Source organism: Rhea americana, unplaced genomic scaffold (genome assembly GCF_003343005.1).
Source record: "Rhea americana isolate MKP2758 unplaced genomic scaffold, rheAme1 scaffold_45, whole genome shotgun sequence".
In the NCBI taxonomy this organism is placed as follows: Eukaryota; Metazoa; Chordata; class Aves; order Rheiformes; family Rheidae; genus Rhea; species Rhea americana.
The window spans coordinates 1,111,046-1,123,886 of NW_028186590.1; the positions used below are offsets into that span (position 1 = coordinate 1,111,046).

Consider the following 12,841-nt stretch of genomic DNA (forward strand, 5'->3'; position numbering starts at 1 on the left):
TACTTTAATGGAGCTAAACAAGCTTACCCCAGCCATTCATTTGGCCCACAAAAAAAAAAAAAAAAAAAAAGAAAAAAAAAGCAACACCCTAATTAGCAAGTTAAGCTTCCTCATTTCCCAATACTGTAAAAAAAAGGGAAAGAAAAAAAAGAACTGTGGTCAAACAGGGCTTGTGGCTGGCATTTTGGTGAATGATGTAGGCAATGTCTAATGCACAGGAGGATATGGAAAGCCCATTCTGGTTCTATGTAAATGAGAACACTCATACGCATCAAGTGCCTAAAAAGTAACATGTTTATGGTCATTTGTGTGCTCTGCGACTAGGTCTGCCATGTGCATGCAATTCAAATGCAGTRTTCTGTGTCCTGGAATAGGTTATATGATTGCAGTTAAAACTGAGGAAATATTAAAGCTATAGCTCAAGTTTCTGCTGGCAGGCAAGTATACATATGGCTTGATACCAGACAGAATTCAGTATTCAAAAATAAGGTTGTTGCAGTGTTTGTGTGTGTGTGTGTGTGGCCTATTTAAAAATAAGCACTTTATTGTGTTTGGGAACTGTGCCAAATTATCTCTGATGAAATACTCTGACATGTAGCATGGAACATATTGCAAGCATGGAAGAGGACGTTTCTAAATAAATATTCAGAAATAAAAGAAACTATTTTTGAATATTTCAGGATAAAAATTTTTCTTTTCCATACTAAAAGCTCAACCATTTGTTTTCTATTTGGCAGGTCAACATGGTGATTGGCATTTTGGTATTTAATAAACTTGTTTCCAGAGATGGAATCCTAGATAAAAAGCTCAAACACAGAGCGGGGTAAGCAACAACTGGGTTATTTTACAGCATATGAAAATTGTATCACCAATTTTCAATTATGGATATTCACCAAAATGCATTTGATTGTGCTTTGAACTTTTATATAAGTGTAATAGTGTGTCTAATAAATTCCATTCATCTCAAAAGTTGCAGTTGCATTATCCCAAAGGAATGCAACTAAACAAACTAAACATAATAAAACACAAGTACAGCAGTATTAAGTGAATAAGAATGAGGATTGAGCAAATCCTCATCAAATCCAAGCAGGGGTTTCACAACAATATGTCACACATTTAAAATTATTGTTATTAGGAAAATAATTTTATGAAATGTATGTACAGAAGGGACCAGTTATTTTTCTTTCTAACTGTCAGCTTTAATTACTATGATGCCTAGCATTTTCCAACAATATATCCTTAGTGAGGTTAATGCTATTCTGGCACTCTTAACTATGTGAAGAATTTCTTGTGTTCTTACAACAATATATACATAGATTTATGTTCTAAATTAGTGTGACAGAATTGTGAGTAAAAAAAAGTGTTTTAAAAGACAAAAAAACTCATTGATTATTTATTTGCAGTTTCATTTAAAGTATGTGTTTTATCATGAGAAAGAGAGGATTGTAACAGTTCTTTTCAAAAACTATGTTCTTCAGGTTGTAACAGCAAAACTAGATTTATTCTTTTTTAGAGAAAAATATTTGACAAGTGCATCATCACTTAATGCTTATGAAAATATCTCAAAACTTTGCATAATGGTAAATGGCAGCATATTTTATAGCTACGTATTCTAGCATTCTGTCTTCTGGGCCAGCTTATAATTAACAGCACCAATATCTGCATTCTAACAATGATAGGATTGGTATTTTCATTTTACTGTATATTACTGTTGTTGGTAAATTTCTTAAAGCTTCACTTTGAATTATTTTATCATTCTGGTAACAGTACTATTCCTGAAAAGTTCAATTCATTGGTTAGATGAGCAGACTTACTTATGATAAATACTGTGGGTGGTGATTTTCATTTGATATTAATTCAATTAGATCCTTCTAAATCTTTTCCTTGTCTTTCTGACAAAAATAATCAAAAACATTCATTGTGTTCTTTTCCCCTTTTCCTCCTTTTTCATTAGAAAGTATTAATTTCTTAATCTTATTCTTGTCTATRTTGCTCCATCAACCTTCTTAACTGTGTAATAACTCTGATGAAATATATAGTATTATAAAACTAACCAAATTATTTTAAGAGTGGTAATAACGTAGTAATCAGCAGATCAGATTCACATCTGTTCTAATTCCAGTGATTTCAGGAGCTGGACCAGCCAAGGGTTTGGCTTCATACGTTTTCTAAGGATGTCAGAGCTTACATTTAACTGTATCGTTTTTTTTTCAGCTATTCGGTTGTATGCTACAGAAATCTATTTGCTTGTAGTCTGCTTTCCTGATGAACCATATAACTTGCTTTCTAAAAGTGTGCAACTTAATAAAGAGGTATTTTACTTTAAAGTGAACAGATGAAGAACTAGAAATTATGCTGTCAGAAACAATCCGGCACTTCCAGGGAAGTGTATAGGTGCCCTCATCAAGAAACAGTCTAACTTCTGCAATAGCCTGTGAAGGTGGCTCGGCTCGGCCAAGAGCATTGCTTGCTCCTACTTGGCCAATGAAGAGTCTTCAGTTGTGCTTTGGGGCATGGGAGTTTGTGCAGCCTTTGGCCTCTTTTAAAARGGGAATTGTTACTCATTTCTCAAATATCTCTTGCCAGCCATGCTCAGGAAGGCAAATTTATTCGTTCTGGCAAAGATGGGGTCATATCTGTCAAAAGTTCGTTCAGAGTTCATCCATAGAAATTATTTATGTAGAATTAAAGMAGCAAATTGGGCAAAATTTACTAGTTCCAGCTGTTTCCACCTTAATAAGCATATGGTGAAAAAAGAACAGGATATGTCATTTTGATGGATCTCAGTGAGTTTTTCTGGTATAAGAGCTGGCATAAATATATGCCCAGGCAGAAGGATATTTGGTTTTGCAAACACAGCAGACATTGTTACTTTCAATCTAGAGAACAGATCCATAGAGCTGCAGAGAAGAAGCCCATGTAATAACATTAAAGCTTTTGCCCGTCAAGAATGGAAAGTATTTTCCCAAGCCTAGTTTGAGTTTACCTGAGGCTTTTTTAAGGTGCGTTCTTTAGAGTATATCTTTAACTGGCATAAGCTGACTGACTTCTTTTCACACCCCATGATCAAATTTATACCAGGTCACAGCTAAGCACTTTTGTTTTTACCAAAAGTCATCATTTGGCTTACCAAAATGGAAACCACTGGGGTTCAGTGCTTGGTTTGGGTGGTATGTTTAAAAACATGTGAATGTTGGGTTTGGCAGTAAGAAGGAATTCAGTCAGGTGAAATAACTAGGGAAAAAATGGAGGTGTTACTTTTCTTCATCATGTTGACTGCTTTCCAGCTAGAAATAGAAAAAGCATCTTCCCTGTTTATAATTTCGTGTCTCAATCAGGTATGGTTATTTCTGGTTCTGATAGCAGAAAGAGATGGAATAGCAAAGCTCTTTGCTTAGTCAACTCAGGAAGTTGAATGCGTGATATACGCAAAAGAAAATTCAAATTTCAGTTTTTGCCCTTTAACTCTTCTGAAAGGTGCTGAGGTATAACTGTCCATACAAAAGGGTTTGAGCTTAATGCGTATGTACTGTGTTTTATTAAAAGGCGAAACAGGTCATCCTTTTTTTAAGTACCAACTGATATTTATTTCATCAGATTCCATACATTTCAAGCCCTGTATTCAGACCTTCATATGGCATGAATAATATCACTTCAGATGTTAGTGGGCCATTCAYGTCAGTAGAACAAATCTGATTATACAGTATATTCATACTGATCTGATGCATTTTGCAAGATTCTTTCCCTGTTAATGCTCTATAATTGTACATACTTCATACCCCTCCTGTTTATGTCCTATACTCTTTCTCAAGCAAGTYAGTTTGGATACAACAATCTTTTCAGTGGTCTGAATAGAGGGATTTCACCCTGTGTGTCTATCCTAGCACGTGCTTATGTTTACTTCAGTGTATTTAGCAGTTTCGATCACTGGACATTTGGGGCATTTTTTTGACTTGAATGGAAGAAATAGAGTCTGCATGAATTGAAGCCCCATAGCATTAACATTTAAAACTAACAATAATGTAAAGTACAAAGTATGGTTTTGCGACAGCCTAGAGCATTCATCCTGAATAAGTCTACTTACTTTTTCTGCATGACATCATATTTAAAAGCTAAATTTCAGTAGCAACGTTTTTTGGTGACAATTCAATATTTTGTTCTTTTTGTGGGTGTTCTGTTTGTTTGCAGTCAGATGAGTGAGCCTCATAGCGGTTTGACGCTCAAATGTGCCAAGTGTGGAGTAGTTTCAACAACAGCTTTGTCAGCCACCACCGCCAGTAATGCCATGTTAGTCCTGATCATTTACATCTTCTTGTTACAAATCTTATACAGTGCATGTGAGACAATAGTTTGATGATGACGACTGTGTTTGCTAACACTGTATAGAGTGCTGAGCACATTTAAATACTTTTTAACGACAAAAAAAATGCAACTGTGTTTATTAACTGAATACAGGATATTCTTTAGATCATAAAGTACCGACACTGTTATATACTTGTCTGTGATTTTCAAGTTAACTTGATAAAGTGCCATCTTTAAATAAGTTTTATTTTAATAGTGAACTTTTAATCATTTGCCTACAGTTTTACAATGCCATTTTTCTCTTCTTTCAATAGGGCATCGCTTTGGAGTTCCTGTGTGGTGTTGCCACTTCTGGCCCTGACTTGGATGTCTGCAGTTTTGGCCATGACGGACAAAAGATCAATATTATTTCAGATTCTTTTTGCAGTATTTGATTCATTGCAAGGCTTTGTTATTGTCATGGTCCATTGTATTCTCCGAAGGGAGGTGAGGAATGGCTTCCCAGTTTTCTAAAGGGCTGTGTTCCTGCTAATCTCTCAACTGCTGTTTAATGTTCTATACAGCTTGCTCTGCAGAAGTATATTTTATAGAAAGAGAAAAGTATTTTATGATGAGATGTAAAGAGGAACAAGGGGGAAAGAAAAGGGGAAAAATCAATTAATTCCACATGTAGAATTTCACTTTCAGTATAAAACTGTACCCACTTAATTAGAGGTCACCTTTAATCAAGCCCAAGTTCAGTTTAATTGGAAATGTTAGGCTTTCTCAGTGTCATGAGTGTAGGGAAATGCTAATAAAAATGCCCCTTTCTTGAAGAACAAAAGCTGTATATTTTTACAGACTGAAACATTGATTCTAATACAAAATGATTTCTGCTCATATTGTCCCTGAAAGTGGAAACACAGGAAAAATGTGGTTGGTAGATTCTACACACTCAGCTCGTAATATACTTAAGCTACAGGGAAAAAAGAGGATGAAGGCAGATGAGTGCTTTGAAAACAGCTAGGAGAAGCTAGTGTCACTGGCCTGCCCTTCACAGCTCTTAAGCCACACACTGCCGAGTTCACCACCACTCAAATCTGAKGACAAAGCTATCACATTAAATGCTCTTCAGTCTGACTCCAGCCAAGCTTCTCTAATGCCACCAACCTACTAACTGACCTAACATTTTTGTTGAAAAGGGTTTGAGAGTATTCACAAAAYAGTTTTGCTGGCATATCTGTGGAAGTGGGAACCTCTATCAAAAAAGAGCTGAGGGAGCCCAACTGAAGAGTAACCTGTTCCACTGGCATCTCTAGTACAGAGCTCATGTCTGTTTAGGCCCTACATGTAGCGCTGCCATTTATCAACTCCAGGATATTTACCACATCCCAAAACACATCACACTGCCTAGCATAGTTCTTTGTGATCGGCATGAGCTATCCAAAGGCACTTCAGGACTGAAAAAAATGGGAGGATATTTCAGGAGAGATTTATTGGCAACACTGAGTGATGAATCTCACACGGTGGGGTTTTCTTTCCACCATTCACAGTCTTCATACATTGAAATGCACCAAAAAATTCATCAAAAAATGTGTATAAGYGACACAATTTATTTCAGTCTTCTAATGGCACCACTCTACATGAACTTTTATGTCATTATTCTATACGGTGTATTTATGAGATTATCCTAATCCACAGTATTAAAGTTTTCCATTTTTAAGGCAAAAAATTACTAATACCTTGCAGAAATTAATACTTTTCATTGTACTGATTCCATCCCACTTTATTCAGGCTATAAATTGTTAGTTTTCTTAGATTGTTATTAGGTTTCCTAGTGCAAAGTGCTTTACCATCACTACTATTTTTTTTTTTTTTTTTTTTGATATTCAGGATAAAAAGATGTGCAGAATAAGAGATGCAATGATACAACTTAAGGCAAATCTCCTTAATATATTTCCTTACTTTTCTAGCATTTTCCTTCTCCATATGATATATATTTTTAAGAGAGGGTATTCTTACCCTAGAATTGAAATCCACCATTTTACATACTCTCTTAGTAAAGTGCTAAGACACTGCAACCATTTATACTTCATTTATGCAATAAAAAGTATAGCAGTTTTCTACAGGTGTTCCTGTCTATGAAATTGCTATTTCCATTGAGATATTAATTATCCTGGAAAGGATATATCACTGTCTTGAGGATCCATACTTATTTTAAAAATTATATCTTTAGATCAAAGTTGCAGATGAAACTTTCAAAATACAAGGCAGTATAAACAGCTTTGTCTTTCTAAATATGCAGAAAGCTTGCACACATGCCTGGTAATCAGTCACTGCTTTGGTCAAAAAAATTGACCAAAATCCATAAGAAATTCTAAAGGTAACGTAGCATAATGCTGTATAAAGGTAAAAAATTAAGAAATTGAAGCCTGCTTYAGTACAGAAATGCCAAAGGTTTCTTTTGGAAAAAGGTATTTTGATTATTTAAAATAAGATTGATGCATCTTCCCACAAAGCCCCAAGCCTTGAACCCAAGACAGGTTCCCARCCTAATGACAACTATTCAATGAAAACACTTCTTTCCCATGGAACCCTTTGATATTGTTGAATGTCCCATTCTTGTTCTGCTTACAGGTAGGACTCTAATTAATGATGAAGGTGGCGTTAGTTTTTTTAAAAGTAAAGTAAACTCAGTTTTCAAAATTGGGGGGTATCCTGACTTGAAGCACTTTTAACTCAATGATTCTAGTGCAAGCAGTGTGCAAAAATATATTCTTAYAAGGATGTTGATACAGGAATTTAGAATCTTAATTGTTTTTGTGTGTGCAAAGTAGTAGTTAGCTATAGTTTACTTTATTCACTGCTTTTTTGGCAAATCACACTTATCTCATTTGACAGTAAACAAYTATCACTTTGTTTAACTATTTAATTCCTTAATAAGGAATTATTCCGTTAAGCTATCTGGACAGTTAATGACCTGGTCCTGACCTGAAATCCTAAAATAAAGTTATCTAATAAGACAGCTAATTGRGATACCTACATAGCACTTTAAAAATGACCTCATGAGATAATTTTCCAGTGAGGCCCCAAAAGCACTGAAGTWCCATCTGATTATCCTTTATAACAGAGGGCAAGAAGGTTTTTCCTTTGGTCGCGGAAAGCTAGGCAGAAATAAAGGTACAGYGATAACTTACCCACTAATCAGAAAATTAACTCCAGTCAAGATGATGAGAGTGAAGGTGGTGGAAGACACAGAACCATAGACATAGTGCTGTTTAAACTCTAGCTGGCATTACACATTGTATCTTATCTTATCCTCCAATTCTAGACTGGGCAAAACACTTGAGGAAATTATTAAGGTAATTTTTTTTGCATGGGAAAAGAAAAGTTCTTCAAGGACAGCAGAGAAGTGAAAGTTGATGCATCTGAAACAATTTTTTTTCCAGAAATGTGTTGTATGGACCAGTTTGAAGCAGCAAAGACATAACTGTTAATTGCAACAAATTCATATTTAGAAGGAGACTTAACTCCAATAAGTCATGTTTCAAACTAGCTCCTTAGTCTAATTGTAGAGACCCTTAGGTCAGTCTCCAGTATATGCCAAGGCAGTGGCCTTCATGCACAACATGCAATGCAGTCCTCACWCTGCGCTTGATACCTCCCCAGCTGAAAGAATCATCTGTTACTTTCTGTTGTCTGTAAAAGTGTTTTGTTCTGCCAGTGCATACAAGTGAAACTCTGCCAACATATTTATCATTCTTGATGACAGCTACAAAGCTATCTCAGTTATAGCCTATAGGATTGATCTAATATTTATAGCATGCCAGCRTAGGCAAAACAGTAATTCTGACTGTCAGAAAAAAAATTGTGGGGTGGAATATATCACAATAAAATTTAAACAAAGAGGACAGCCCTGCTTTACTATGCCCCTATTACTGTTACATTATAAAGAGAGAAACTTTTACTGTTAAATATAAAACCCTTTTGCTTCCCCTTAAATATAAAACCCTTTTGTTTCCCCTTAAATATAAAACCCTTTTGTTTCCCCTTAATTACAGTGTCATAAACATAGATAAAAGAAATATTTGTGACTGTCTCTGCTTCCAGAAGTATGAATATGCTATATCAAGAATATTGTATGAGAAAGGCTACATTAGAGAGCCAAGTGGGTTTGCTAACTAAGACATAAAACTAAAAAAGAAGTAACTAATGTGCTATGTCCAGTTCTGCCCCCTAGAACCAGCTCAGGGTCTTTGGAAAAGACAAATCTCTCTGTAATTCCATTTCTTAACTTCTAAAATAAACATAATAATACTAGAGATTTCATACAAACTGCTTTGGAAATTAGGAAAGAAGAATGCAAATAGTTAAGTATTATTGCTTTGTGTTCCCTTCTTAGTCTATTCTTTCCTCTTCTTCTTGCTGTTTAAATACTTAATTAGACATTGGAAGAAAGTGTGGTATAAGTCACAGAGCAGGGACTGATAGGAAAAGCTAGTGTTAAGGCTTCTTCACCATCAGAGCAAAATCGTTTGCCTGACCTGCCTGAACATAGGATTATCTAAAGCTAATTTGAATCATACTGAGTAACTGGGTACTGCTGAGTCTTGAAGGAAAACACATGTGTTTTCTTCTTTTGCTGTGCTCTGTTGACTAGAGTGCATTTGGATTAAATTCATCATTGGCATCTAAAGCCCACATTTCCATATTGCAGGAGAAAAAAAAATGAGTACATGAGTAGGGAGAGGGTAAGTTATAAAAGCTTTGAGTTGGTTACTGTTCCTAAGGAAACCACTTCCTTGGTATCCACACGTTCATCATATCTGCCTCCCCTGCTCTGCCTGGCTCTACAAAAATCTTGTAACTTGATGTTAGGCATGAGGGAATGAGATTATGCTTCAAAGTAAGAGAAAGACAACGCAGTCTTTACATATTCAAACAGCAATTTTGAATAACTGGTTTTAAAAAACAAACAAGTACTTAGGCAGCTGAACTTTTTGTTTGTTTCTGATGTGTGTGAGGACCTGTAGAGGTCGCAACATAAGTCAGTATTATGGATACAGCTATATTTGGCATTCTGTTGACATGTTCAAATAGTATATTGTTTGCATTTAGAAAATATTGTAAGAMACATGCAGATTTAAGAGTATCTTAAATCTATCATCTATTACAGAAAGTGCTGAAAGCTTTGTTCTTCCTTCTATTCTTTCTATATTAGTCTTCTTCCACCTGCAGCAGTCACTTGTCAAGACTGCAGACCACTTTTACTCATTTAAGGGTTGAGCACTTTAAAATAATTCTTCCTAATTACAAAAAGAAATACTTCTTTTCCCATTTCATTTTTCCCTTTTATGAAAGCTCTGAAAGAGCTTGTAGTAGAATATGATGTATTCAGAGAGGAAGCCTTATGTTCAGCTTTGGTTAATGAATTATCCTCTTTTGCTACTCACAAAATGTCCGTGAGTAGAATATGATTTTCTCTCTTTTAATTCTTCTAAATCAGACATCAGATAATTTCTGCAGATAATAAGTAGAATATAGATTTTTGTTAGGCATTTGATTAACAATATTTCCTTATTCAGAAAAGGAATGATACTAGTTTGTTTTGGTTGGAGGTCACCCAAGTAAGTTCCTGTTTTCCAAGTCACATCCTGCAATCAGGTTGCTAATATGAATACAAGAATTTATGCAATTAAAATCCAAGTTTTAAAACATTTTCAGTATACTCTCAAAATATGGGTAAAAATATTCCTTTATAGTCCAAAAGTTGCCTTCCTGTCCTTACCATGGTATGTATGAGAATTCAGCAAAATATATTTGCATTGTACTGTCAGCAAACAGGAACTGCTTTTTTTCCTTTGGGTATGACTTTCTGTTGAACCACATCTTTCTGGCAAAACTATTGCATAATAATACTTATTTAGATATACACCCTGCTCAAAATCAAAGCCTTTCCTATGAAAAGGCAATTCCTGAATTCTGGGCAAGTTTTCAAATTGACTTCATGAACCATACTAATTAAACAATAATTTTTTAGAGGTTCCACTTCTWTAGTGTTAAGAAACCAGACTCCATTCAAATAGTCCACTCTTATTATCTGTTATTATTTTTTGTGCTCACCCTGAAGTTGTTTCCCCTATTTGAAGGATTTTACTTCTATAAAAGATTCAAGAGATTCCCTATTCAGAATTAGAGCTTATGACTGGAATTGGTAACATCTTGCAAACTGATTTATTCTTTAAAGTGTAATTGGGAGAGCACTGTGCATCTTCCAGGAATCTTACATTTATCAAGCAGAAAGCAGATTTTRTTTTGCAGTGGTTAGTACATTTATTAAGCCTGCTTTTAGACCTATACCAGACTGAGGGAGAAGGTGGACAAATACTGACACCCAAAAGAAATTTGGAAATTTGGGCTGCATAYCAAGTCACCCCTGACTTCTGGTTAATTCTGTTCACTGGCAAATTTAATTTTGTGGGTTTTTGTGAGTTTTGTGATTGACAGACTTTGCACCAGCTACAAAATATAGAAAAAGTATGAAATGGCAGTTAGGCATTTATGCTTACTGGGTCTGGATTATTCAGTTTACTAAAGAAAAGCCATGCATTATATTCCTTGCAGTTTAACTTAATCTTTAATAGCATTAGAGTATGTGATGTTGCACAAGAATCAGCATAAGATATTGTTTTCACAGGTTCAAGATGCTTTCAGATGTCGCCTAAGAAATTGCCAGGATCCAATTAATGCAGATTCTTCAAGTTCTTTTCCTAATGGACATGCTCAAATAATGGTTAGATTTTTTTTTCCTTTGACTCTTATTTTAGTGTTCCTAACCAAAAGAAAAGAACTCATAGTACTGTACATGGCAAGTATGCACARCTGAAGTATTAACACTGTTTTAAAGCATGTCTGTTTAGGCTTTGTCTCCTTGATTAAATCTTTTAGAAAGTTTAAATTATTGGTATAATCACTTAGTGAAGTTCAATGAATTTCTGTTTTCTACCACTGTTCTTTATGATGAAAGATCCTTGCATAAAACAAGGAAAAAGTTATCTAATGATATATAATGATTTTTTATACCATTGGTGTAAAAAACTTTGATGCATTTGAGAATCTTTTCATGAAGACTTCAAAAATATTCMCCTCAAATTAATGCAGTTGAGGAGAAAATGCTGCAGATTCTAGAAGGAGAATCTATTTAGCAGCTTGAACTAAGGAGATAGTGAATGGATTACTATGCCACTTTGGATTTACCAATATCATTAGGTGTACATTAAGACAGAGTATTGATCCCTTCACTTTCCATGACAGTTTGTCATTAATCATAATGCAGACAGGATCAGGCCCCAAAAATGCAAGGCTCAGTGAGCAGATGCCCTTGAAAGAAATGGTGAAATAGAAAGAATCCAATGTTTGGATGTTGCAAGCAAGAAGGAGGTCAGTTTTGGCAAGTATTTTTCATATAATAAACCTTTCATGGAAATAAAAATGTAACTGAAAAGTACTTGAATTCTATACCAAAATAAAGAGTGTTTTTTTTAACTATGAAAAGACCTTGGATTTTCGACTATTAAAATTCTTTCGTAGTTCTGACAATTCCTTTTTACCCATTAGAATATATAATAGCTATTTTCAGTGGATACAAAGTTTACATTAGTGTCAAGGACTGACAGAATGTTATGTATCAAATTATCACTGAATAGCAAATTAATAAAGTTTCAGATAGAGTGGACTAATTGGATTACACTTATTCACAGTAATTTGTATTTATTGCAGGCTATTTTACATACTTCTGTTTATAAAATTATTACAAAAGGCTTCCTTAAAGATGATCCTTCTATAAGATGTAGAAGTTACTCTTCCATATACATTAACAAAAACCCTATACACTGTACCATTTTATTAAAATTATATACTCCCACTATTTCATTTTATTTTTTCTGGTCAGGCAGCATACTTTGAAAAACACCCAGTTATACTTTAGGAAACTTTGTAAAGCTCTGCTGTTGTAAAACAGTATACTTCATACTTCACCTTCTCAACATCAAGAACCACTTTTAAGAGACTATGATTCTGTAAGTAGGACATTTTGGAAGTGCTAGTTGGCAAAAAGGTATTGTGGTTTAGTTTTCAGTTAATAATGGCTTCCTGTTTCCTTGTTTCATGTTACAGACTGATTTTGAAAAGGATGTGGACATTGCTTGTCGATCAGGTAAGGACATTGGGACAGTCATTTAGTCAACAAAAAGAAATCTTGTACTATTTCCTTGTGAAGTAAAAGCAAGAAAAATATCATGCTGTCATTGCTTCCAACTTAAATTATGATTTTAAATTAATGCTACTGTATGAATACATTTATTTCATTTTCATATAAAAGCTTTTTCAGTAGAATTCCATAGTTGGGAAGCATCCCACAGGTATGGCTGTCTCTTAGAAAGCAAGTGTCTTTGGAGCGAAAATCAGCTTCAGACATAACATTTTTCTTGCCTTGAGGCAGGAGCAAATATGAAACAGCTATTTTGATATTGAATATTTTTTGATGCATTTTAAAAGCTAT

At 34.6% G+C, this 12,841-nt stretch overlaps 1 protein-coding gene across 1 annotated transcript in view; it reads left to right on the forward strand.

Annotated features, from left to right (window-relative positions):
• Positions 1 to 12,841, forward strand: part of ADGRB3 (adhesion G protein-coupled receptor B3) — a 465,451-nt gene that overhangs the window by 428,100 nt on the left and 24,510 nt on the right. The window contains exons 23-27 of the mRNA XM_085316023.1: positions 738 to 823; positions 4,189 to 4,287; positions 4,617 to 4,788; positions 10,979 to 11,074; positions 12,457 to 12,496. Of these exons, the coding sequence (XP_085172149.1) occupies positions 738 to 823; positions 4,189 to 4,287; positions 4,617 to 4,788; positions 10,979 to 11,074; positions 12,457 to 12,496 (493 nt within the window). The remainder of the gene's footprint in view (positions 1 to 737; positions 824 to 4,188; positions 4,288 to 4,616; positions 4,789 to 10,978; positions 11,075 to 12,456; positions 12,497 to 12,841) is intronic.